At 31.2% G+C, this 27,945-nt stretch overlaps 2 protein-coding genes across 2 annotated transcripts; one reads left to right on the forward strand and one right to left on the reverse strand.

The window, feature by feature from the left end:
* Positions 1 to 33: 33 nt before the first annotated feature.
* LOC143048831 (uncharacterized) lies at positions 34 to 17,207 on the reverse strand. Its single transcript, XM_076222700.1, has 11 exons — positions 16,712 to 17,207; positions 14,663 to 14,788; positions 14,056 to 14,153; positions 13,341 to 13,534; positions 12,563 to 12,677; positions 11,177 to 11,324; positions 9,850 to 10,022; positions 7,253 to 7,406; positions 6,297 to 6,493; positions 4,843 to 5,143; positions 34 to 2,870 (listed from the first exon to the last, which is right to left on the reverse strand). The coding sequence occupies exons 1-11, from the start codon at positions 17,132 to 17,134 to the stop codon at positions 2,541 to 2,543; spliced, it is 2,259 nt and encodes a 752-aa protein (XP_076078815.1). The 5' UTR covers positions 17,135 to 17,207; the 3' UTR covers positions 34 to 2,540.
* On the forward strand, positions 17,186 to 27,945 carry LOC143049682 (uncharacterized). The gene is made up of 8 exons (XM_076223340.1): positions 17,186 to 17,594; positions 18,244 to 18,358; positions 18,977 to 19,095; positions 19,940 to 20,017; positions 20,727 to 20,846; positions 22,998 to 23,132; positions 26,232 to 26,406; positions 27,811 to 27,945. Exons 1-8 carry the CDS (start codon positions 17,580 to 17,582, stop codon positions 27,822 to 27,824), a joined length of 771 nt encoding a protein of 256 aa, XP_076079455.1. The 5' UTR covers positions 17,186 to 17,579; the 3' UTR covers positions 27,825 to 27,945.

A 27,945-nucleotide genomic window follows, 5' to 3' on the forward strand; every position in this document is an offset into this window, starting at 1 on the left:
TGTACAAAATCGCAACTTGTACACGACATATATAACATGTCACTGAAAATTTTAGAGATCTTCACTAAGTGTTTGATGTGTCAGAAAACATGATCTTCCTGTTAAATTCTTACTATAGGTGATGCCACCTAATAAAAAATATTGCAATTTTATATATCTATCAATGAATCAGATACAGTAAAACCAAATTATAGTGAACTCTCTAGGTTTATAATGAATAATTCCTGAATCCAAACTCAAATCTATCAAAAATGCATAGGAAATTGTATCAGCAAATAACAAATTAGATATAAACAGCAAAGTTTCTGATATGATATGACAAATTATTTATCAATCCCTGAGATCAATATGAACATGTAATGACAGCCTAATCTAACAAATATGATAATCACAGGTAAAAGATATTCTAGTAACAAATTTGTTATGCCCAAATCCAAAAAATTGGATGAAGAGTGTTTTTTAATTGAAATAAAATGATAAAAAAAACTTGTTCTTAATTGATTCCTCACATAAATAAGTGTACCGTCATTTAAATTACAATTTTGTAGAAATTGCAAGACTGGTACTGGGGTAAGCCTGATTATGATACAAGAATAACTGAAAACAGGGTCAAAAACTTTATATCCAAATACAACTTCATAGTTACATTATCATACCTCAAAGAATAACTGAAAACAGGGTCAAAAACTTTATATCCAAATACAACTTCATAGTTACATTATCATACCTCAAAATTACAAATGGAAGCCTTTTTGATATTTTTACAAAGAATTGCTTAATCCAAACAAGTGAAACTGCGAGCTACTGCTCACTGATGATACCCCCGCCGCAAGTGGATAATATTAATAGTGTAAAAATATGCAAGTGTTCGGTAAACAGGAAGTTGTCGAGTGATGAATCTGAAAACGCATCACACGGTATAGCTGACTTAGATAAACCCTGAAACCAAATTTCAGAAATCCTTGTATTGTAGTTCCTGAGAAAAATGTGACGAAAATTATCAACTTGGCTATCATGTGTAAAATCATACAAGTGTTCGGTAAACAGGAAGTTGTCAAGTGATCAATCTGAAAACGAAAAATATTCATGGGACGGACTGACTGACGGACGGACGGACGGACAAACGGACGGACGGACGGAAGGACAGACTGACAGACAGACAGAGGTTAAACAGTATACCCCCCTTTTTTTCAAAGCGGGGGTATAATAAAGAAATGTAAAAAAATAATTAAATCTGAACAATTGAAAGTCTGTCCACCCATGAAGATCAATTTTGATCAAGAATTATGAAAATCTAGTCTGAAATATTATATCCAGCGTCAAATGATGGATTTTTGTACACAGTGACTGACTTCAAAAATATATGGTTCAATATACATTGTACTTTTAAATTTATTAAGTACAAAAAAATAGCCACTTTTGGTTTACACCACTTCAATTCATGTTGGCTTTTCCAGGGTCAAGTAGCTTGCATTGCAATGCAAAAACAAAAATGTGGTAAAAAACAAAGCCCCAAACACACATACAAACACAAAATATGATATGGCTGCTATGAATTATTTCTTAATCATAAATTTTAAATATGACTTTGACCTCTGACATTGACTTAATTTTTATTATTTTTGGATCAAGAGCCTAAAATTAAAAAATCTTGGGTCTCTATTAAATACTGAAAGTTTACAAGATAGAAATGCATATCTCTTATATCAAATGCATAAGGGGAAATAACTCTCATATGGAGTTATCATATCGCTTTGGTCAAATAAGGACAAATCATACGAAGGATATAACGAGCAATTTTATAAAATGAATTAGATGCTTCCTTTTATGGTTACAGAGGAGATGCAGTTACAATGAAAATAGTGTTCTGGGAGATAACTCCTACAAAGAAAAGTATCGGTTACGCAGGGGGAATTTCAAAGGTGCATTAACAGTTGGATATCAAATACCAAATATCTAAGTGACAAATTACAGAACAAATGTTTATTAAGGTTTAATATATTTTTCTAGCAGAAGAATTACATAAACCTTTGGGTTTAATGAAGTTCCTTTCTGTTCTTTAAAAAAGGTGTTGGTTAAGAACTTACCAAAATCACAATTGATAAATGATGCTATGAATTTTTTTTTTAGGTAATATTAGTTATACAGATTTGTTTGCATATATATATGTTGTGTACAAAAGTTTTAATGTTTGTACCAATTGTATTTTATAAATAGATCCACACATATGGATGATGCAAGCATACAGTATTTTCATAACTAGGCATAATACTGAGCATTGATACAAAAAAACATTATTAGAATTTAAACCATTCAGATATTTATATTTCCAGTTTGAGTACAAGGAGTATATAACCAAATGTTATGTTGGCTTTTATAAATTTGAATTTAAAAGATAAACATGTACATTTAAGAAGATAAATCTGTATCACCTGATTCTAGAAGGTATGTGTCAAACAACTTATAACTTGTACAAAAAACCTGTACAAATTACAATTTGTACAAACTTACAACTTATACACAACATATACATTATTGTCTTAAAATTTAAATACATTCAATAAATAGGTTTGACACTGAAGTTTATGGTTAAAGGTGACTGTTCTTCTGACAATGTTTTCCTGTTCAATTTTTTCTGTGATCAATCCCTCGATAACTTTGCATCTAGCTTCATGACAGCTGTGTATAACTTGACTGTTAGATAATATTTGGAGGGTAGGCACATATTCTTTAAGATTTGAAAGTCTCAAAACAGGACACTGCACAACCTTATCACCAGTAATGGTACATTTCAATACCAAAGCTATTAATTTCACAGATCCTCTTTTAGGACAGATCTTCATAGCTTCTTTGAAAATACCATAGCAGATCTGAAAAATACATTTATATAATCTAATTATAATTCTAATTTAATTTGCATACCAAAAAATATTTGAATGTGATTGTTTCATTAGATTTACTTTCCTTAGTTTACACTTTGATAAACCATTAAACCATTCTGCCTGAACTACTTAGGTAGTCCTTAAGACTTGATGCCCCACTCCCACTATCATTTTCTTTGTTCAAAGGACCGTGAAATTGGGATAAAAAATCTGATTTGGCTTTAAAATTAGACAGATCATATCATAAGGAACATGTGCAAGTTTCAAGTTAATTGGACTTCAACTTCATAAAAAAAATACCTTGACAAATAACTTTAAGCTGAATCGGGACAGACAGACAAACAGACGCACAGACCAGAACAAATAATGCCCCTCTACTATCATAGGTGTAGATAGGGCATAAAAATGTGTGTAATTCTATATTATGTGCTATCATCATAAGCATAACTGTAGCAAAGTATTCTGGAACATCAAACAATTAAAAGGATACCTTGATAGAGTATATGAACCCATATAAATATTGACAATGTAATAATATACAAATATAACCTTTGTATGAGGTCGATACTATACAAATATAGCCTTTGTATGAGGTCGATACAAGGATATATTGACCTGAAAGAAGTATATTGACTGAGGACGAAGTCCGAGGTCGATATACTTCTTTGGGTCGATATATCCTGTATTGACCTCATACAAAGGCTATATTTGTTATATTATTAATTTCAGACCATATTATGCATATTTGTATCAAAATCATCATTTGATTTTGTTTGAATGTTATAGATATCATATTCTCTCCTTGACAATAACGACATATAAGTTGTTATTTAATTTACTTTTTTTGTTTGTTTGACATGTATTTGAAATCTAATTAAAGATATTTTTCGACAAATAATCGATCACAGATATAATTTGTTTCAAAATGTTTAGTGATATCCTGAAATTCATTACATGACGTCACAAAGTAAATCAGGTTTAAGATATTCTAAAAATAACCGTGCAATATGCTCTGTGCAATATGCTCTGTGCAATATGCTTTTTGCTATCCGCCGTTTTTCTCTAACTTCGAAAATATAGTTTAACATGTGACTATCCCTAAACGAATCAATTTGTTAAAATATACGAAGTCTGAGGTTGATATACTTCTTTGTGTAAAATAATAAAATTAAATTAAAAAAAAAATATATTAAATAAATGCATTTTTTAAGTTTTTCTGAAACATAATTTAGAAAGTTACTTTAAAAAATTGTCTATTCCAAACAATGTTCATTATGTATATTGTTGAATTATTTTTTTGTCGATTCGTCCATATAAAATGTGTGGTTTTTTTTTCTCTGGTGAGGCATATGATAGAAACATTTCATATTGAATGTATCAAATTTTGGGTCCGACGTCAGTGTACTTTTTACTCTTTCAACTTCTTTTCGGGAACCACGTAAAAGGATCAATATATAAATCTGTTATTTTTCTCTTCTGTTGAAGCATATGATAAAAAGATCATAGCATGTCATTTTTCATATTGCCTGTATTATCAGCCCTCGGTCAATGTCAGCCCTCGAGCCATGCAGCTCTTGGGCTGATATTGAACCTAGGGCTGATAATACATGTGATATGAAAAATGCCATGTAATAATCTGATAATATTATTAAATCTTTACAGGGGTAAGGGGATATCAACATCACAGAATAGCTGAATAACAACATGCTTGTCCCACAACGTTTCCAAACTATGTTTAGTTTTCTCTATATACTTATTAGTCAATAAAAGAACATTTTTCTTAGCATTTTGTAATTTTATATATATATAATTATTCATATTTATTTTAAATTTCAATATATATATGTTAACAGCATATTGAAAAGAGTTTCATTATATCCCTAAAAAACTAAATAAGATAACTGTTTAATTAGACACTGTGTAACTAAATGTAAATACATATTTTAATTATTTCACTTACATCACTATTTATATTTCTGTATTTCACCCAGTCACCAGCATGTATTAGATCACCATTCTGAGCACATACACCAGTCCCTCTTTCAATTGTGTAATCATTGTTATCAACTATTGATGCAATTTGGAGGGACATGCGTAACAACGCATCTTGCTTTTCATTCTCAATGATTGGATGTCCATTTCCATCTCTTTTCAGAAGCGAAATTCTTCCTGGTATTTTGGTTTTTTCTTGTGTTATACCAAGAAATTTCAGTATAGGACCTTTTTCTCCAGATTCAAGTACTTTGGTAGATGCTTGTGTCCTGAAAATTATAAACTAGATGTGTCAAAGTGACATGAATGGCCCTGTCCCAAAAAGTTGAAAATTCTAATATGATGTGGTTCTATAGCTTTGTAAACAACACTGTGACTGCTAAATTTCTCGATAAAATATACTTAGAGCAGACTCAGAATTTATCCCCTGTCTTAATCCGAATCGGGCGAGTTTAAGGAAATTAGGGTACAAAGTATAACGTGAAAACAACGTTTTTTTTTCATTATCTAAAAAAGTTTTATTGAAATACGGAAATTTTACATATTTTTTACAGGGTGTAGGGTACTTACTACCTTTGATTGAACCCTACAGGTAGTCAAATATAAAGACGTTTTAAATACGGTGACAGAAAAACTGAATTGAGTCAAATTTGGCGCTCAATGTTGTGAGAGTTACGTCATAGATGGTGTGACGTCAACCTGGGTCATTTGCATAGCTAGGTCAGTAGTCCCATTCCTTGAAAATGTGGCAGTCAAGTGATGCATTTGATGAAATGAGTGTAAATGATTGGCATAATAGGACAAAATCGTTAATGAATTAAATATTTAATTACAAACATGGATAATCTAAGGAAATCAACATTTCAGAAGGAGCGATCAAGGAAAACTTGTGTGAAGTTCACCGGGATAATGGTTAGCAACATCCGGGGTTATGGGTTACCAACACCCAAAGGCTATGGGTTTTGTAATGACGTGCGTTAAACTATCAAAATCATTGATATATTCTAAGCCGGGGATAATACTGTATACAAACCAACATATGCAAACATAAGAGGTGTTATGATTATTTCTATTAAAATATTTGAAATAAATACCTTGCTCAGTCATCAGCCAAGCTTCTTCAAAACATATGTTACATGCTTCATGTCGGACTGTTAAACTGAGTATATTAAAAGAGTTTTAAATGTTATTGTTTCTTTTATTGTCCTGTAAAATCAATGTTCCAAAGTTGAAGGATTTGAATCCCGCAAAGGCTGAACTGACACCTATACTTGCTTATATTTACTACTTTAAACATAGTTTGAGGCTTGTCTTATTGGTAATCATAACACATCTTATTGTTTACTAAAGTATATATACATTTTTTTTGAAATGTCAGTGTTATATGAACCTCAATTCATATAGTTTAACAATGCAACATACCATATTCTGCTCCTTTCAAAATATCCTCCTGTAATCACATGGAAACACAAAAAGTTTTGTGCAAACTTGAAGGCAGTGTCTCGACTCCTGGCCTTTTGGTTCTGTTGGAATATAAGGTTTCTTATATTTCCATGTTTTTTTTCAAAACCATCCTCAAGGAAACCACTTGGAGGGCCATGTCTTTCAATATCATCTACCTGAAAAAATTTCAAAAATAAAAACTAATTTTCACAATCAAGTTTCAATAAGCTATGCTTAAACGGTTTCCACATCCTTTTTTTTTATATAGTGGATACCATGACAGATCATGACAAATGATACATTTTGAGGATGACTTGTTTTCTTTTTCTAGTTTGAGACCACCTTTGTTCTTTATTGAGATTATGTTGCTCACTCTTTTACTCTTAAGCTTCCAATGTTGTGTTTAATATATGTGTGTCTTAAATAGGTTATGGTATTTTTGTTTTTCTTCCATTTCTAGTCACCAGGGTTGTACAAGTTTCTAATGAAATATGTATGTAACAATTATTCAAATTGGCTAAAAATTGACATCAAATTCACCATCGACCAGTTGTAACTAAGGAGGGACCCTCCATTTTGAAATGATTGAATCAACAAATGTTCGATTACAACTATACAATCATTCATGAAGTTTCACAGGATTTTTTTAATTGGTAAAAAAAAAGACATTTTATAAAGTTTTATCGTATTATTTCTTTTTGAAATTCATTACAATCAGAGTAACAGTACTGTAGTTGAAGAATTGCTATGTCAGTTAAGAGATAACTGTATTGTATTTGAAGCTTTAAGGACGACCATCGGTAGTTTTACTGTCGCAAATTTAGTTTACCTGGCGACGCGGAGCACCCTTGAAATATTTTGTAACATTTACAACGTTATCAAAACCAAAAAAGAGTATTTAAAGCAATAGTAACAATATCTAATGATCATCTTACCAAGTGTAGCAAAAGATGTGCTTTTACTTTTCTGGTTAGTTCTGGGGCATACTGGTATATTAGTTGCTGATATTCTCTAATATCCTCTCTTATTTGGTCCAAATCTTCTGAACAAAATGATGTTTCATTCAATTTCTTCTGGATCTTTAACAATAAAAATAAAACAAATTAAAAAAACAGAATAGATAATTCTGATCATTTGAAATTCAACAGTAACTGTTCTGCTTATATTAACAAGTCATGTTATATTTCTTTTATAAGAAGCATCCTGGGTTTTGATTGGCTAATAGCCAGTGTATTTTTCACTAGTTTACTGTTTCCAAATGGAAATTGTTCATTTTAAAGGCAACTGGGGTATTTGCAAAAAGTATATGCCTTTTTTACCCTCTCTGCCGTGGTATTTTGAACAGATATATCATGTTATGGAGGGGTATTTGCGAAAAATACAAGTCGAGGGACTTAAATTTCCCAAGGTGCTAGGCAAGGGAAATTTTGTCCCATTAAGACTTGTATTTTTTGCAAATACCCCTTCATAACATGATATATCTGTTTAATTACACCGAATAAATTTTAATTTATTTAAACTCTCTGTACTAGGAAAAGGAAATATGTATTTGATGACAAGTACTATCATAAAATATACGGCGGGAAAATACATGTACTAATACACATTCGTGCTGTCTTTATGTAAAGTCATATCCGAAAAAAATTGACGGGAAGATGCTCGTTAGGGTAAAAAAGGAATATCCAAAATGGCAAATACCATGGTATATGAAGCATATTCACCGGCAGTGGTGAAAAACAGTCAGATTCGTTTGAAATGAGGAAAAAATGTTAGAATATGCGAAAAATACACTGGCTATCAGCTAATCAAAAGCTGGCATTCTTATATAAGGTGTAATTAGACAAAAAATACTCTATCGGACTTGACGGTTGTAACGTCACAATCATCAATGCATTTTTGAACATTAACATTCGGTGTAATTAAACAGATATAGCATGTTATTACATTGGTTGCAATAAATTACATTGATTTCCCAGTTAAATAAAAACCGATAATTTCACATGTGAAATAAACGTGGTTATTTCACTCTCTGACGTCATACAACAATAGGCGTTGTCAAGACATCGATAACGTCGGATCAAAACAAATTGTAAATGCGTAGGAAAAACATATAGTCCGTTACATTTGCTACATTAATTTCATTAAAAAAAAAGCCTTTTGACAATGTAATAAAAAGTATAACTAATCGCCGTATTTGAATATCAAAAATAAGACAACTTGTGACCGAACGCCGCTATGGATTAAACTCGTGCTGCGCACTCGTTTAATCCATGCGTCGTTCGGTCACGCGTTGTCTTATTTTTTGATATTCAAATACGGCAATTAGTTATACTATAATTCTTGAGGGGCATTTGCGAAATTACTAGTCTTGAGAATGAATTTCCCTCGCCTTACGGGTCGCAAAATTTAACATTCTCTAGACTGGTATTTTTTAAAAATACCCCTCCTTAACATGATATATCTGTTCACAATCAATTTACAAACTCCAATGATATAATATTATTAATTTTGATTTACTGGTTTTCCTGGTGTATGGTTTTAATTGGCAAAACAAAAATTAAACACATTGTTTAAGGCAGGGAAAGTAAACCTTTATAAAAACAGTACCACTTTTTAAATCATAAATGTGCATCTGATAAAAAAGGACACTGCATTCTGCAATCACTTCCAATTAAAATTGTAATGGAAATATGTTTATAAGTTACTAATTTAATTATGTCTTACATACCAGAGCCCTTAATATACACAGAAAAAAGTCCCATAACTCCGCAAAAATGAGTCTTTTTTTGTCTTTTTAGGTATATTTTCTTGAAATTTATGTAAAGTATAATACTTTGATGGAGTTATAAGTTTGTTTTTGACTAAATTATATTATCTTCTGCTCATGAACTGTACAAAACTGTAGTGTTATGGGTAGTTTTATTTCTTTTGTGCATTTTCATTAAAGAAATTGCAAATTTGAAGCTTTGTGACCATTTTTGAAAAATAATGTGAAAATTTGGTATTGTTTATATCTGTGTATAATATTTTTTCAGCATCTTACTTATCTTAAGAAACTTTAAACCACAAAAAGAAGAATACATGCTGAACTCTTTTTATTAAATTAGAGACTCTTTACCTTGACATGTTGAAAAATTCAAAAATTGGTCAACTAATGAATTAGGAAATCTAGATTTTAGCTTGATAAAAGATATGAAAACACCTTTAGAGTTGTTTGTTTTACTCTAAAGACCGATAAAATATCAGAAGCAATACATTCTGGTGAATAGAAGCGGTAAAGTTGTAATTTCGTATCAATTTTTATTGATATTTCTGCCTTTTTTGCAAGAGTTATCTCCCTTTTCAATGCAAATCTCCTCAAAAGTCAGATTCTGTGTGACTTTTTTCTGTGTATATTTGGGGTATAATGCTAAAGATTAAAACTTAAAAAACTTCTGTTACAATTACTTTCAGGTAAGGGTCAAATTTATGCTAGATTGACTGGACTATATTTATTTTAATAATGAATAGATATTGATTGATTTATATTTACCTGTGTGGATCCAATACATCCCACATAACATTGTCATGCTCTTTCACACCTTTTTTCTTCCTAAATTTCTTTTTATCTTTTTCAAGAGATCTCAAACTAAGTCTGTTTAACTGGAGCTTAGTATCTGCTGGTGTCCTTTTCTGGCACAGCGACATAAAGTGATCTGCATCAGCCTTAAAACATAAAATAAAGTAAAGTATTTTAAAGTCAAAATAAATTGAGCTTTTTGCCATGTAATATGATTTCCAGGGGCTGATCTATTTTCAAGAACAGGGGGTCCAAATCCAGGTATTAAGGGGTAGTTCCAAACATATGTCCCTATACACATGCATTGATTGAATAAAAAAAGGGATAGTGGTTCCAATCTACCCCCTGGATCAGCCACTTATTTTTATATTAGGTATGTGCATACCTTCTACTGTACTTATGCCTGTCAGATACTTTTCGTTTGACCTTGACCTCATTTCATGGATCAGTTGTATGGAATGATTGGTAAGTGTACATGTGCAAACAACAGTTTTCATGACTTTAACCTCAATTCCATGGTTCAGTTGTCACTAAGTTTACTTTTGGTCTTCAGTTGTCAAAGTTCAGTTTTGGTCTATTTTTTGGAAACTTTACTTTGAGCATTCAGTCAATTATATTTGGTGTCTGGGATGATTGTACGACTTTTATGTTTGTGTGCCAGTAATAGTCTGACTTTGATTTCATTTTCATGGTTCATTGGTTAATGTCATTTTTCCGTGATTAAGTATTGTTATGCCCCACCTATGATAGTAAAGGGCATTATGTATTCTGGTCTATGCGCCCATTGGTTAGTCCATCCATTTTTCATTCGTTAGTTCATTTGTTTGTAATTCCAATGGCAGCTAGGTTAAAGTTTTCGGTCAAGGTAGTTTTTGATGAAGTTGAAGTCCTATCAACAGGAAACTCAGTACACATGTTCTATTTGATATGATCTTTCTAATTTTTATACCAAATAGAGTTTTTAACCCAATATTGGGATAGTAAAACAATATTTGATTTATGGAATGATTGTAAGTTGTATATATTTGTCTGGCAGGTTTACTCTGACCTTGACCTTATTTTTATTGTTTATTGTTCAATGTCATTATTTTGTGATTTGGTTTTTTTTCCAAATACTAAAGGATGTAAAACTATATTTGGTGTAAGGAATATCTGTTAGGTGTGTATGTCAAACTTGCAGGGGTCAATTGATGGTGACCTAATTTTCATTGTTCATTGGTTCATTTGTCAAAGTTTTAATTTCTTTCAATATTTAAATCATTTGAGAATAATATTCATTTCAAAGTGTAGTTATACATACATAACATTTTGGACAGTACTTCTGAGCTGTTGCTCCAAGATGATTACAACAATATGACATCATGTTAAAATCAGCAACGATACAATCAACTTCTCCTGTCACAAAACATTTCCTCTTATTGGCTGCATCGAAGGTCTCAATTCCATTTCTAAATCAAATTTTAAAACTGAGGAATGTGAATCAATTAATTTGATGTGTATTATATCTTAATTATCAATTGTTAAAATACTAAATTATAGCAATTAGAAACGTGTTAAAAGCAGCAGGCTTCATATTTTGTATCTGCTTTATCTTTCCAACACAGTGACAATAAAAATATATGTACTGGCTCATTTATATATGATTCATTGGCTGTGTACATTATGTATATATAATACTTGTCTAAACATCAACCCAACAACGTTAGATCTGTAAATTTGCTTTTACAAATTTTTTGTTCTTCCCTCGCTGGGATTGGGTTCGAATCCAGGCAAGGGAAGAACAAAAATTTGCAAAAGCAAATTTATAGATATAACATTGTTGGGTTGATGTTTTAAAGAAGAGTTGTATATATATACATAATGTACACAGCCATGTATCACCATCACTGCTGGTGATCCAACGGATAAATCTGTTGTAGAGTTGTCACTGGCTCAGACATACTTGTCGTTTGTTTATATGTTACATATTTGTTTTTCATTCATTTTTTTACATAAATAAGGCTGTTAGTTTTCTCGCTTGAATTGTTTAACATTGTCTTTATTGGGGCCTTTTATAGCTGACTATATGCGGTATGGGCTCTGCTCATTGTTGAAGGTCGTACGGTGACCTATAATTGTTAATTTTTGTCTAATTTTGGTCTTTTGTGGATAGTTGTCTCATTGGCAATCATACCACATCTTCTTTTTTATATTTTTTTCATTGTTGAAGGCCGTACAGTGACCTATAATTGTTAATGTTTGTGTCATTTTGGTCTTTTGTGGATAGTTGTCTGTCAACGTATATTTGTTCCTCTAACAGAAGTTCCAATGGAAACTTTGTTATAAAAATTGTCATAATATCTATTCCTGATGGAACAAATATATTCTATATCATTTATTCCGTTAGGAACATATACTGTAATATTTATTCCTGTGGAAACAATATTCCAGAATATATTTTCCTTTTGGTACTTATATTATGACAGAACTTATATTCCGTGACATGTCTCATTGGCAATCATACCACATCTTCTTTTTTATATTATACATATAAGTCTATAAAAAGGACAGAAAAAATATAAGTCATGTCCTTAAACAAAATTAATGGTTTACCAATGTTTTGTAAAGTACCTTTAAGATACTCTTACAAACGGTTGCCATTTTATTTCTTCACATTTGTTTATTTACTAAAGTACCATACATGTACCTATTGCTCTTGACATCATCTATTATTATCTTTGCAACATCCATAATGTCAGCTTTTTCTGTTGCTCCCAAGAACTGAATTGTCTCTTGTTTTTGTCTCATATCTATTGGAATCCCTAATAAAAAAATGAATTATTTAACATTATTATGATACAGGAGGGAAAAATTTCAAATAAAAGATTTTTTCTATATTTGTACTCTTCAAATTTGGGAAAAGGCAAATGAAAATGAACTTTTTGAGGTAGATGCTATATCATTTTAGATTCTGTTGCATTTATCAGACATTTATGGTTTTTAGAAAACCTTAGTTACGGCATCCAATTGTGCTTTTTGGAATCTGTTGATGGTAAATATTGTATCCATTAAACAAAAAATGTTTCTCAAACATTTGAAATGTTTGGCTGAAAAATTATAAGGGATAAACTCATTTCTTTTAGACTTTTATTCAGATTGTGATTATAATTGCCCCTGTTAACACCATGTTAACACCATGTTAACACATCATACATGTAACCTTTATAAAAAATGTGTTTAATCCTATTTTAATATCATTATAATATTGCAACTGTTCTTTTTATTTTCAATGTGATTTTCAGCTCATGCACTACGGTAATTCCATCTGCAACTGGTGTCTATGATCCGTCCATTGGTAAACATTAACTTTGCAAAGTACAGAACATAGGGATGATATGCATTTTTGTTGTTGATGCAGAAACTGTCATTGACACAATATTAAATTGATATGTTTGAACACTCATCAATATACTTAAATAAATTACCTGATAGTTGCATCTGAATGCAATGTAGTGGCATCCAGCGTCTACTTTTATGAGTGGCTGTATCATCCAGAAACATATTGAAAGGGATTGTGATTATAGATTCTCCATCTTGGGTTTGGCAGTTAAAATTCAGATCTTCAATCCATTTTTTTCCATTGGCAGGATGTCTTATAACTTCACTTTCATCAGCACTTCTACAAAATATAATATATACATGTATATAACATAACATGTATATAACATTGAATTGGAATCATCTTTTCATATGCTCTATGTTTTTATCAGATTTCTTGTATTGGTGTGTCCTATTTCACCTTTTTATCTAATTTTGGTGATCTTATTATAGGAATAGGATAATTTTGTTTTAACTAGCTAAAAATTTGTTACATGACCGTGTGTGACACAAAGATGTGATAACATGTTTAACCACGCCACAGTTAGTATGCATGTGTCTGTCCCAAGTCAGAAGCCTTGGTTGTCGTTTGTTGCTGTGTTACATATTTGTTATTCATTCATTTATTTGTACATTATAATAAATTAGGCCACTAGTTTTCTACTTTGAATTGTTTCGCATAAATTTGTAATTGTTGGGCCTTTTATAATGAACTATGCTGTATTGACATTGCTCATCGTTGAAGGCTGTCAGTAGTTGTTAATTTCTGTGATCAAGATCAATCTTTATAACTTAATGATCTAAGAATTGATTACCGTATACCTTTTGAGTGACTTTGAGATCTTAGGATGTGCCATATTGAGCTTTAAGACCTGTGATGGTTTCATCGACCAAACAGGAATGCCATCTTCACTTGTAGACTACAAAAAATTGTAAAGTATAAAATATATAAAATCAAATTTCAGAGTAAAAAAAATTATGAATGACTTTCATGTACCGGTATAACAAAATTGCAGTAAAATGATGTTAGTATAATCAAGCTTTATGTAGACTGCTTGACACTGAGACTTTAATAAAGGTTAACAAAGGGCTTTAGTCATTTAAAACGCTCCAGTTCATTTTTATCACACATCATAGTAGTCCTTACTGTTGTTTTCTTATACTGTATAGATTTCAAACAAAACTAACATAGAGGATGATAAATGGTTTTTATAGTTGCAACTTTTTCTTTTCTTTCTATATTTAATGCTTCCTTTCAAAGAGCTCTTAATTCAGGTTTCTGTAAATGTGTAAATTTCTGACATGCAAGTATCAATTTATTTATTTTATAAGTCATGGTGATACCACCAATTTATTTCACTTTTTTTCTGAATACATAACCCACTTTTTTATATCATGTATAATGTATTATAATTAATAGAACCCTCACTTTTGTCACAAAATCTTTCCAGCTGAAGTCTCCAATTTTTTTATTTTTCAAACTCTGCAGAGTTGGGACATCTGTCACATTCAGTTCTCCCATCATAAAAATGATATACTTCACTATTTCATCACTCTGAAAATGAAATTACAGTTTAATTAATTTCAATGCTTATTATATAAAATTATGTCAAATATTTTGGAACCTTGTAAAATAAAGCAAATATGATTGAACACAATGTGCAATAGTGTCATTAAAGGAAAATAACTCCTTAAGGAGTCAATTGACAATTATGGTCATATTCACTAATATATTAGTTCTCGACTATGCTGAAAACTTATGCTGTTCACAATTTCTCTTTATCTATAATAATATTCTAGATATGGACCAAAACTGAATAATTTCCTTACAATTTATACAATGCAATTAAGTGGCAGCAACCCATAATGAGTTGTTTGATTCCTCTTAAAATTTTAGGGCTGATAGATCTTGATTTATTAAATGAGCATTATTATCCCATGTCAGATTTTACTCTAAATGCTTTAGGTTTATAATTTAATGTCATAAAATGTGAATTAAACCTGGAAATTATAACATTTAGTGAAGAAAATTTTTTTAACCTTAAGCTTTTTAATCAATGACTTTACCAATCTGTATGAACTGACTGATAATAAAAATATGTATTCTTTTTTTTAATAGAAATATAAAACATAAAGATCCTGTCCTATATACTTAAAAAAGAATAATTTGACATGTTGGAAATATGTATTCTGATTCTTGAATTTTTGTCAAATCCAAATTTTGCATATGTTTACAAAATGGTTGGTTACATTAAATGTACAATGTAGTCTGACAATAAATGTCAACTTATAATTAACACAGTTCTTTAAAACCTTATTCCACTGTATTGATTTCTTACCTGTATTTTATCCATTTGCGAATTAATTGATACATATGTATGAGAACAAATTTAAATCCCAAACTCTTTAAAGTAAGATCAATTTTTTTTTTAACAAAAATTAATCAGCTGTTGAAAACATAATTTAAACTGAATCCAGGTCTGTTCGACCTGTTTCTTGTCCGCCCTTGTACCTATATTGGCCCTGATTCTTGTTCACACTGTGAGGGTCCTTCTCCCTGATTTTTATTTTTTCTAATTGTTGTCTAGTCACATTATGTTAATTTCAATAAATTTCAAGAATATATACCCTAGAAATAATAATCTAAATAAATTTTTTAAACTGCATTGCCCTGAATATTTTAAAATATTTTTAAGTACATTTTGTAGGATGAACAGACTCTATGCCTATGGGCGAACAAACTGAGGGTGAACAGGTCCCAGGGCGAACAGGTCCCAGGGCGAACAGGGTGGGTCTTTTCACCACCGAACACCACCGCACACCACAGAACACCTTAAAAACCACCAACCACTGAGAAAAACTTTGATACATGTACATGTATTATACAATAAAACGATAAAATAAATTAAATTACATATAATTTAATCAATTTTTCGATTTTTATGAGCATCATTTTTATGTTGAAATCGAAAATCAATATAAGCTAAAACGTCTCCGGATTCATCACTTTCCGGATTACATTGTGTATGATAAAATTCAAATATATATTCATAATAAGTAATGATAAGTTCAAGTATCCTGGATCTCTGTTCATTGGTTAGATTTTGATATTTTTCTCTTTTATTATTATTGGTACAACTATTTTATAGAAGAGTTAGAAAAAGAAAAAATTTTAAAGTATATTTGTGCATGAGGGTTAGCGGAGTTAAAAAAAATGGGGTGTTATAAGACTGTATTCTGTAGATATTTGGACTTTTAATCTTCTAATTTGTTGAATTAATAACTTGAATATTATATTTAATTCACATTGATAACGATAAAAGACAAAATAATGAACTTTTGGGGTGTTCGGCGGTACGGTGTGCGGTGGTGAAAAGACCTACCGGGGCGAACATGTACATTTTGTAATTAGGGAGAACAGACCCAATACCATTTTAAACCTCTTATATTAAATAAAATCATAAAATGACAAACTTACAACTGGATGTGTTGTAGAATTCATAAAGATGTACAGCAACATTTCAGCTTTGGATGAGAAAGGATACCATGTTGGGGCTTTGTCAGATGGGCCTGTCTCGCTATTACTATTAGTATTACAGTTTTCATTTTCATCTGCTGTTTGGTGGTTTTCCTGGAAATCATTGTCAGATTGATCTGTCTCGCTAATTCTGTTTTCATTTTCATCTAGTGTTTCATGGTTTTCTTGTATAAATATGTCTTCTTCACTGCCGGAGAAGGCTGTCGACACGAAATCCGAAGGGGGTTCAATAGATCCAGGTGAGAAAGAGTAATTGTTCTCTAGAGTTAAAAACACTTGCCGCTCGTGTGTAGCTCTGCTCAGGTGTCTCTGATAATTAAACAGTCGCGTTGTTTTAAAATTACAGCAGTCGCAGATGTACATACTGACATAGTAATCAACTGATAGTTACGCAGTAAACAATCATTCACTCGGTAGCACTCTAGGGTTGTTGAATTGAGGTGAGTCAAGCCCAAAAACATTCCGATTGTCATACGGGTCAAACTAAAAACGGGAAACGGTTACACGGAAGTATCCCTCTTTATTTCAACAATAAGAACATTGTACGTATCTAAATCGTTTACTATATTTATTTATTTTATTTTGTTAAAATAACTGCACAACAATTATATACTTTCGATTGACTTTAGATTTTGATAAACATCACGTTTACGTTTCCGCTTCAGCTTTTGTTGCGCTCTTACCGACGCTTCCGACGTGACGTCATTTAGCAGACGACTATTACAAAGTTACACAGTTCTGTCAAAATTTATTTTAATACACATCACAGTGAAATCAGTCAAACATACAAAAACAGAAGAAAAAGAGCATGAGTGCGTTAGAGGTAGGTATATTATCATAATATGGGTAAAGAAATAATGATACTTTTCAGTTCGCCTTAAATTGCCGGCTTGAGAGTACAAAAAGAAATGAATTTTGCTGCATTTTAAGAATTTGGTAGATTCCTGATACACATTGAAATATTTTATGATCTATACCAGTTTACACCACATAATTCACAGATGAAATAAGTTTGATAAATTTAATAAACATGATATAGACATTATTATAAATATCTTCTTTAAATCTACAAAGATTTTTTTTTCTTCACTATATATATATTAGTATTACTACTATCATCTGACGGACTTTAGTTCAATTTAATGCCCATAAATAAAAGCATCTTTCAGTTCAAATAAATGCTCATAAATAAAAGCATCTTTCATAGTATCCAAAGGGCCATATAGGTGGTTTCAGGGGAGGGGCATCCCTCTTATGTTAGAAAAATTTGTTTGATTACATAGGGAATCACTGAAGTATGACTGGAACCCACCCCCTTTATAGGTTAGTCAATGTCCCAACCTCTCTTATACCACTTTGGGGGGGGGGGGGGGTTAATTCTGAACAATAGCGTACATTTTTACAGGAACTAGTGCCTTTAACATTTTTAAAAGTATCCCATCAACTTATCATGTATATTTATTTTTATACAGGATTCACAGGAAAATGTGCCTGTTGCAGTACCTGGAGATGAGCAAGACCACTCCCAGGATTTGTTTGCACCGCCAGAAAACCCAGCAGGGGCTAGTGCTGGATCCAAAGAAATTTGTAAGTGCATACTCTATAAATAAAGTAATCTAACTAAGTTTCAATTATTAATTGTAACAGTTCAATAATTTTTATACGACTGCAAAAAAAAAATGTTGGTTTTACATATTGGTACATATCGTTTGATTGCTGTTTATATAAAAGTTAAAGAATTTAACCATTAACTTATAATCAAGGAGGTATCTCACACTCAACATGTGTTCTTGATAAATAATGGGTTCTCTAATTTAGGGTTAAAACAGCATTTTATTCATTTAATTTTATTACACTTTAAGCAAATAACCAAATTTCTTACAGAAGCCTGCCATTAAAATAATTGGACTTGAGGAATTTAAATTATTTTCTCAATAAAATTAATTTCACTCTAAGTAACATATCATTTATTGTTATACAATTTTAGCCCTGTTTTAGGTCAATCAAGGACATATAGATGTGAATAATTTTTTTTAAGTTGACTGAATCATAGTCTAAGGTAAAAAACTATGAAGTTTAATGAAGAATGATTATATCTGAAAAAGTGTTGAGAATTTTACTTGATTTTTACAATTGAAACAAAAGGTAATGAGAAAAATTAATTAAATTGGCTAAGAATATTAATCATTATACAATTTTTTTAAGTGAACAAGCTAGTCAAAATGGAAAAGATTCTGCAAGAACTATCAGCTGATGTGCTGTACCTGAAGAGGCAGTCAGAGCAGAAAGGACAGAGCTTCCTAATGGAGGAATGCTCATTTAAGGTATTTTTATGCCCCACCTATGATAGTAGAGGGGCATTATGTTTTCTGGTCTGTGCCTCGGTTCGTCCGTCTGTGCGTCCGTTCGTCCTTTCGCTTCAGGTTAAAGTTTTTGGTCAAGGTAGTTTTTAAAGAAGTTGAAGTCCAATCAACTTGAAACTTAGGACACATGTTCCCCATGATATGATCTTTCTAATTTTAATGCCAAATTATAGTTTTGACCCCAATTTTATGGTCCACTGAACATAGAAAATGATAGTGTGAAGTTCAGGTTAAAGTTTTTGGTCATGGTAGTTTTTGATGAAGTTAAAGTCCAATCAACTTGAAACTTAGTACACATGTTTCCTATGATATGATCTTTCTAATTTTAATTCAAAATTAAAGTTTTGACCCCAATTTCACGGTCTACTGAACATAGAAAATGATAGTGCGAGTGGGGCATCCGTGTACTATGGACACATTCTTGTTTTATGCAGTTCTAAAATAATTTTTGCAGAATATCATGTATATTTTTGTTTAGCTTATTTGGCCCAATTAAAGGCCAAGTGAGGTATTCACATCAATGTAGTGACACTAACACATTCCCTGAGGCTGTTTCCATTCTAATTTTTTTTTTAAAGATATCCAAAGACAGTTACATATATGCTGCTTATATTACTGACTTTTAAGCATATTTTCAGCATTTTATTACAAGAATCCTATGCGAATCAAGTATGCAGAGAAAAAAAAATTAATGTAGGAGAGGGTTAATTATACTTATTATTTGGTACCTTTTATCCTCTTGTTCCCTTCAAATATAAAAAAAAGTTCTTAATCAAATCATGAAATCAATTTTGTTTATTTCCAGAAGAAACTTAATACTTACCTTCGGGAGAAGTTTAGTGCCAACCCATGGTTGAATACCACTTCAGACATAGGTTTCAAAGTAAGTTCTAAGATGTAGAGAAAATGATTGGTTTAATAAGGTTACATATTGCACAAGGCTATCCTGACAATTTTGTTATGAATTTATCTGTGTACATTGTTTAATATGCACATAAACCAAGGTGAGCGACACAGGCTCTTGAGAGCCTCTAGTTTAAATGGTCACAAAGCTTCAAATTTGCAATGTAACATGCACAAAAAAATAAAAATACCCATAATACTTTGGTTTTGTACATTTCATGATCAGAAGATTATATATTTAACTTATTACCCCATCACAGTATCATACTTTACATAAATTTCAAAAAATCAAGCAAAAACTGAACAAAACAGAAAGACTAAATTTTTTTGCAGAGTTATCTCCCTTTTCAGTGTTTAATTTCCCTAGGAAAATAAAAAATGCTGATTTGGAGTTTTCCTCAAGTTAGATTTTATGAGACTTTTTTCTGTGTTTATTAATTTATGGCATTATGCTATAGATTAGAACTAAAACATTTTCTGTTGCAATTAGTTTGAGGTTAAATCGTAGTTTGACTCAGGTTTAAATGTCAAACTTGACCATTTGTTGACTCATATAGTCACTGCATGCTTGTAAATTTACTAAGTTTCAATGCTTTACAGTTGTAGTTTGAGTTTCAGATTATGTGCATTTTGTTTTTTTACATTTAAAAGTCATTCATATAATATATTATCTTGTCAATCTATTTTAGAATGAAGTAAAATCACACCTAGATAAAGAAGGTTTCAAAGGCCAAGGTCATGCCTTTAAGATGGTGGTGCAGTGGTCTGCATCCAAATTTACAGATTACAGAAACCAATTAAGGAGAAAAGTAAGATTTATAAACCTGTATATAACAATTTTAAACCTATTAGCACCCCACCACACTGTACATACATGTATCTGTGAAACCAATTAATCCTAAGTTGGAGTGCTCTGAAATATAACAGCGGAAATACCTATACATTGCCAAAATCATCAAAACCAATATATGGCTGGCAGCTACATCTTCTATACTATTAAACGAGAAGACCTCATTTTGTGTGTCGCTTCTCTTCCTTCCACAATAAATTAATCATCATGTCTCTGTGTTCTTTAGGTAATATGCATAGTCGCATTTGTCATCCATTCTTATGATTATTCATATTAAGTTATTTTGGGAGAAAAAACGACAAAATAGGTGTCCGGATATTGTTTCTTAAGACTTCCGGTTTTAAACATGCACAAGAACAACCAATCGTATGATAGATTACAAAAAATTAAAAATATATAAGCCAATCAGAGTGTTCTCCATATATCATGGTTTTTAGATTGCAAAAACCACAACTATTATACCTCCTTAGAGACAATTATGTTTTCGAGTTAATCCACCTGTAAACTACGATTATATTATAGACAATAACTGTTTAGTGTCTTTAAAAAAAACAGCTGTATTTGTACGAGGCTAGGAAACAAGGTGTATGCGAGCTTTTAGCGAGCTACTACACCTGTTTCGAGCCGAGTACATATACAGCTGATATTTAAAGACACTAAACAGTTATTGTCCTTATCCTGCAATTAATTCTGTATATTGTTTGTGTTTTGAAAGACACAAAAACTAACATATTTAGCATTTATTTTCGATTTGTAATCCCTTGAGGCCCGCGTAGTAATATCAAAATCACACATTACGCTGAAGACGGAAGTTCGCAAAAAAAGAATCTCGAATGGTCAACAATAATACATCGCTCAAGGTGAATAATTATCTATATTAACATAACAACTAATTTCAACAGTAAAAACAAATAACAAAACATTGTCAAATTTGAAACAGAAGTGTAGTTATCCTACGCTTCATACTTGACATTCACTTAACACGCATGCTGAAATTGACATGGTTGATTTTGTAACACTATCATACACATTCAAGTTTCATTTATTTCATGTTTGAAGCGGTGCAAATTTTTAATTTAATTTGACTTTTACCAAAAAATGCATTGTAGCAAAGGGGAAGAATAATTGTGGTATAAGGCCAGAAACACGAAAAATAATTGAATTTAACAGAAAGGAAGCACATAACGGACTTTGGAACAAAGGGAGAGGGCTTTTGATACCTTAAATTCTCCAGTCATAATTTCTTTTACAAAAATCATCCTACAACAGTTTACAAGCTGTATATGCCCGCGATTTCGCGGGTGTGTTCTAGTTGTACTAAAAGATGATGATTCTAAGTTTAAGCATCTCCAAATTATTCACCAAAACCAAAAACTGGAATTTTTTACAATTGTTCCGTTTCCATGGAAATGGCAGCCATTTTTTATTGTCTTAGACCCTACTGCAACCCGAAATTTTGTGGTCCTCCTTATTGTACTAAAAAGTGTTTTTTACAAAATAACATATTATAAACATGATAACCCCTCATTAAAAGGGATATTTATAACATTAAGAGGTTGTTCCCAACCTGTCATTATGACTTTGATGGAGAATTGTCTCATTGTCAATCACACATACAAAGACCAGATTTAATTATTCAATTTTTTCTTGGTAAACTTGCATTGTTGATTTAACTTAGAAAGGGAGAAAGTAAAATAGTGTTTTCTTCGGAGTAATATTCACAGTATATAGTTTTTTTCAAACCAAGAATACACTAGTGCTTGTATACCAGGAATGATTGATCTTAGTCTAGTTATTTTGAAACGGGATTGATTACACTAATGCTTCAGAAACATACAAGACTAACAAAGGCTAGAGGCTCCTGACAAATAACAAGTGTGGTTAAACATATTTTGTGAGAACTTAACCTCCCCTATACTTCCAGCCAATGTAATTAAAATAAAGAAACATGTGACAGCAATATACACAGTAAAACTCAGTTTAAAATAGGACTGATTTGCATTTATCTAAAAATTAATGGACATATTAAATTTTTCAAATACATTAAGTAACACTTGTCTTATTCTTAATTACTGGTACTAATTACTGAAATTAAAGTTATACATTTTAGATTTCTCTTGACATAAAATCAGGAAAAGATGTACAGGCCATGGAACTAGATGAGTTCAGTAAAGTGTTCCTTGGCCCATTCTGTAATTCATCTGATGTGTTGGCCCCCAAAAGAAGGCAACTGAGCCTGCTATTAGTAAGTTAATATTTTAAGTAACATTTGCTATATATTATATTGATCATGTTGATGCAAAAAAGTATGATTTGGTATTTTTAGAAATATATAATCTTAATTAACTAATGATCTTCAGACTTAAGAGCCAGTCTTTGTAAGAATCAGGCAATTTAGGTTAAAAGCTAATCATGCTATTTAATACTAACCATAATCCTGTGTTAATAATTATTAGTCTTTCGTTTTGATGTGTCTGGTATATCAAATAACTCGATTAGAAAATTGGTTAGAATTATGGCAAATTACAGAGTTATCTCCCCTTATTTGTTAATCTCGTGTGTATTTCTACCAAATTGTATCTTCTATTACCAGAACAGAAAACGGAAATGAATGTTATTTTTGTGCATAACTACATATTAGTAACTGAAATTAATGTCAAATTGGGTAGGTTTTTTGGTCATGTTTTCACCACTGCCTTATTCTTAGGCAGACTGGCACTTTAAGTATCAATTCAAGATTTTATTTTATTTCCAAATACTCATAACATCCTTTATAACTTTTTGTTATTCAAACTGTTATTCATTTATAACATCACTTTCATGAGATTAAATTTCATAACATTCCTTTTACTGGAATACATTGAAAAATTTGAAATTGAGAATGGAAATGGGGAATATGTCACTTTAAATAGACAGAAACCTGACCAAAACGCAGAAAACAGGTGAACATTGATCATGCAAATTAGTTGATAAATAATATAATAATTGTAGCCTTTGGCTGAGGTCAGTATTTATCATAGGATTAAACACATTTTTTCTAGAGGTTTATTGACCTGCAAACAGGGGCGATTAATTATCGCAAACTGAATATAAGTCTGAAGAACTTTTATACTAACTTTGTGAGTGAGAGCCCCGGTTAACACATCAATAACCTGCAGTAAAATTGTTGATTAATCCTTATAAATCCTTAAGCCTAATATTCCCAATTTTAATAAACATTTTTATGCTCCACCAAGATAATAGAGATAATAGAGAAGCATTATGTTTTCTGGTCTGTGCGTCCATACGTCCATTCGTTTGTCCGTTCGTCTGTTTGGTTCATCTGTTCTTTTGTCTGTTCGTCTGTTTGTCCCACTTTAGGTTAAAGTTTTTGGTCAAGGTAGTTTTGATGAAGTTAAAAGTCCAATCAACTTGAAACTTAGTACACATGTTTTCTATTGGTTGATCTTTTTACTTTTAAGGTCAAATTAGATTTTTTACCCAATTTCACGGTCTGTTGAACATGGAAGATGATAATGCAAGTGGGGCATTTGTGTACTTTGGACACATTCTTGTTTGTGGTATAATGGTTACTATAATTACCAGCAAATGAACACTAATTGACAAGGTGCAACTAAGGAGTTCCCCCTGAACCCCCACCCTCAATTGACTTTCTAAATTCCATTAATGTTTGATATTTTCTAATTAGAAACAACTCCTTTTTATTAGCTCACCTGGTCCTCATCAGTTGGCGTCTGGCATCGTCTTCCGTTGTTGTCGTCCGTCGTTGTTAACTTTTACAAAAATCTTCTCCTCTGAAACTACTGGGCCAAATTAAACCAAACTTGGCCACAATCATCATTGGTGTATCTAGTTTACAAAATGTGTGGAGTGACCCGCCAAACCAACCAAGATGGCCGCCATGGCTTAAAATAGAACATAGGGGTAAAATGCAGTTTTTGGCTTATAACTCAAAAACCAAAGCATTTAGAGCAAATCTGACCTGAGGTAAAATGTTTATTAGGTCAAGATCTATCAGTCCTGAAATTTTCAGATGAATAGGACAACCCGTTGTTGAGTTGCTGCCCCTGAATTAGGTAATTTTAAGGAATATTTGCTGTTTTTTGTTATTATCTTGAATATTATTATAGATAGAGATAAACTGTAAACAGTAATAATGTTCAGCAAAGTAAGATTTACAAATAGGTCAACATGACCAAAATGGTCAGTTGACCCCTTTAGGAGTTATTGCCCTTTCAAGTCAATTTTTAACCATTTTTCGTAAATCTTATATATCTTTTACAAAAATCTTCTCCTCTGAATCTACTGAGCCAAATTAATCCAAATTTGGCCACAATCATCTTTGGGGTATCTAGTTTAAAAAATGTGTGGCGTGACCCGACCCACCAACCAAGACGGCCGCCATGGCTAAAAATAGAACATAAGGGTAAAATGCAGATTTTGGCTTATAACTCAAAAACCAAAGCATTTAGAGCAAATCTGAAGGCTTTCAAATTATTTATAAGGTGAAGATCTATCTGCCCTGAAATTTTCAGATGGACCAGCCAATTCGTTGTTAGGTTGCTGCCCCTGAATTTATTATTTTAAGGAAATTTTGCCGTTTCTTGAATATTATTATAGATAGAGATAAAGTGTAAACAGCAATAATGTACAGCAAAGTAAGACCTAAAATAAGTCAACATGACCAAAATGGTCAATTGACCCCTTAAGGAGTTATTGTCCTTTATAGTCAATTTTTAACAATTTTCATAAAATTTGTAAATTTTTACTAACATTTTCCACTAAAATTACTGGGCCAAGTTCATTTACCGATAGAAATAATTGTAAGCAGCAAGAATGTTCAATGAAGAAAGATGTACAAACACATCACTATCACCAAAACACAATTTTGTCATGAATCCATCTGCGTCCTTTGTTTAATATTTACATAGACCAAGGTGAGCGACACAGGCCCTTAGATCCTCTAGTTTATTTTTAATCTCAATTTGCTGAAAAATCATGGGATCCCTGCATGCATTTGTACCACACATGATTAGAAGTGAAGGTTATGATGGTATACAAATCATATAATTTATAAGAATTATAAGGTTATATTGTCCAATTAAGAGAACCATACAAACTATTGTCTTTATCCTCATACTGTATAATCCTCACAAAGGCTATATTTGTATACTTTTGTAGTAAAAGAAGTTTACAACATAACATAATCACCTAGAAAGACTTGGAATTGTTTACAAGTTTTCCATAGGTTATTTAAATATATTATAGGCGTGTAAGAAGAGTACATGATTCCTAAGTTAGTTAATTGTAATACAAGTAACTGTTTTATTTGTTTTTATTTTAGAGGTCATTTCTCAACAAGCACAAATTAAACACAAACGGGTCAGATGAGGTGGAATTTTTTCTTGACTTTTGGGGAAAATTTAAGGATTACTTTGGTGAGATCCAGGTTATAAATGATCCTGAAAAGTGGAAAGTACTCCAGGAATTGGACTCAAGAAGAACCAAGAGAAGACAAGGTATTATATTATAAAGTATATTTATATTTATTGATTAGAAAAAGTGAGATGAATCAATCAAAAAATATCACCACTCATTTACATATTGGTGGTATAAATTTAGAATTCACCTTGTCTGTCAGTCTGACTATATTCTCTGTGTCCTTCCATCCATTTCTTTCTTTGTCTATGCAGTGATTCCCAAGTAATTTTGACTTTTACTAGTCATTTGTCAATTTAACATGATATATGCAATACAGTGTATAAAAATTTCTAATTACAGAGGATAAGTGTACATTTATTATTTGACTTCTGTCTGATGACCTTCTGAACCACTGTGTGTCAGTCTGACACTTGTGTTAATGATATTTAAATGTTTGCATGCAAGGGAACAATCAAGTTGAATCATGTACCGTTAAAATGATTTCTACATTTGTTGTAGTCGGAGCCTGACTTACTTCCTGTGACTACTTTTTTTTTTAAGACATAATATCAAATTAAAAAATTGAAAAATAAACCCAAATTTTTTGGTTAAATGAATTATATAATTTTATTTTATTACAAAGTGATTTAATTTATTTGTAAGCAACAAATGTTATTCAAACAAACTAATATAAAAATATATATATTAAAACTATTAAAAAGAAGGGAATTTGAACATGACATGCATGATTAGAGTCTTATTACAACATCTAAGGCATACAAAAATTTCAAAAAGACAAACTATAACATTTCATACATTTTTATGTCCCACCTAGGGGCATATGTTTTTTGGGCTTTGCATCCCTTAATTTATTTGTCTGTCCAGTCTGTCTCACTACAGGTTGAAGTCTATGATCAAGGTAGTTTTTGTTGAAGTTAAAGTGTAATCAACTAGAAACCTAGGACACATGTTCTCAATATGTTTTTTTCTAATTTTAATTAGGGTTTTGATCCTAATTTCACGGTACACTGAACAGAAAAAATGATAATGTAAATGGGGCATCAGTGTACTATATGGACACATTCTTGTTTAAAGAATGAAAGAATGCTTACTAATCTTTGTCATACACACAAAAATATATAAAAAAAATTTAACAATCCACAAGGATCGATATTACTCCTTTATGAAGATTGAAATACAATTAATTTATCTGGGATTAGGATGTATCTTTTGATTTTCTTTACCCTTAAATACAATAAAATTGAAAAACTTATAGTTTCTTTTATCTAAACCAGTTAGGTGAGAAAGGAAAATTTAACTGTTTATAAAATGATATAATTGATTTTCAATGTCTTTCAGAAACATATAGATGTTCATGTATCAATGTTCTTAATATTAACCTCAACTTAATTTTATTGCTTGTTTTTAATTAAAGATTAATTGGTAGTTAGTTGCTGCTATAACAAAATGTATAATTAACTTTGCATCTTGCTTTATTTCAGAACCTGCTGTTTAAAAAGACGAAGAAGTATAAAAGAAAAGAAGAAATAGACTTTTAATTTGTGCTACCTTATATTTTCATGTTACCTTTTATTTTACTATTTACACATTTTTCAAATATATTCTGTTACCAGAAA

The sequence above is a fragment of the Mytilus galloprovincialis genome, chromosome 10, assembly GCF_965363235.1.
Source record: "Mytilus galloprovincialis chromosome 10, xbMytGall1.hap1.1, whole genome shotgun sequence".
Lineage (NCBI taxonomy): Eukaryota > Metazoa > Mollusca > Bivalvia > Mytilida > Mytilidae > Mytilus > Mytilus galloprovincialis.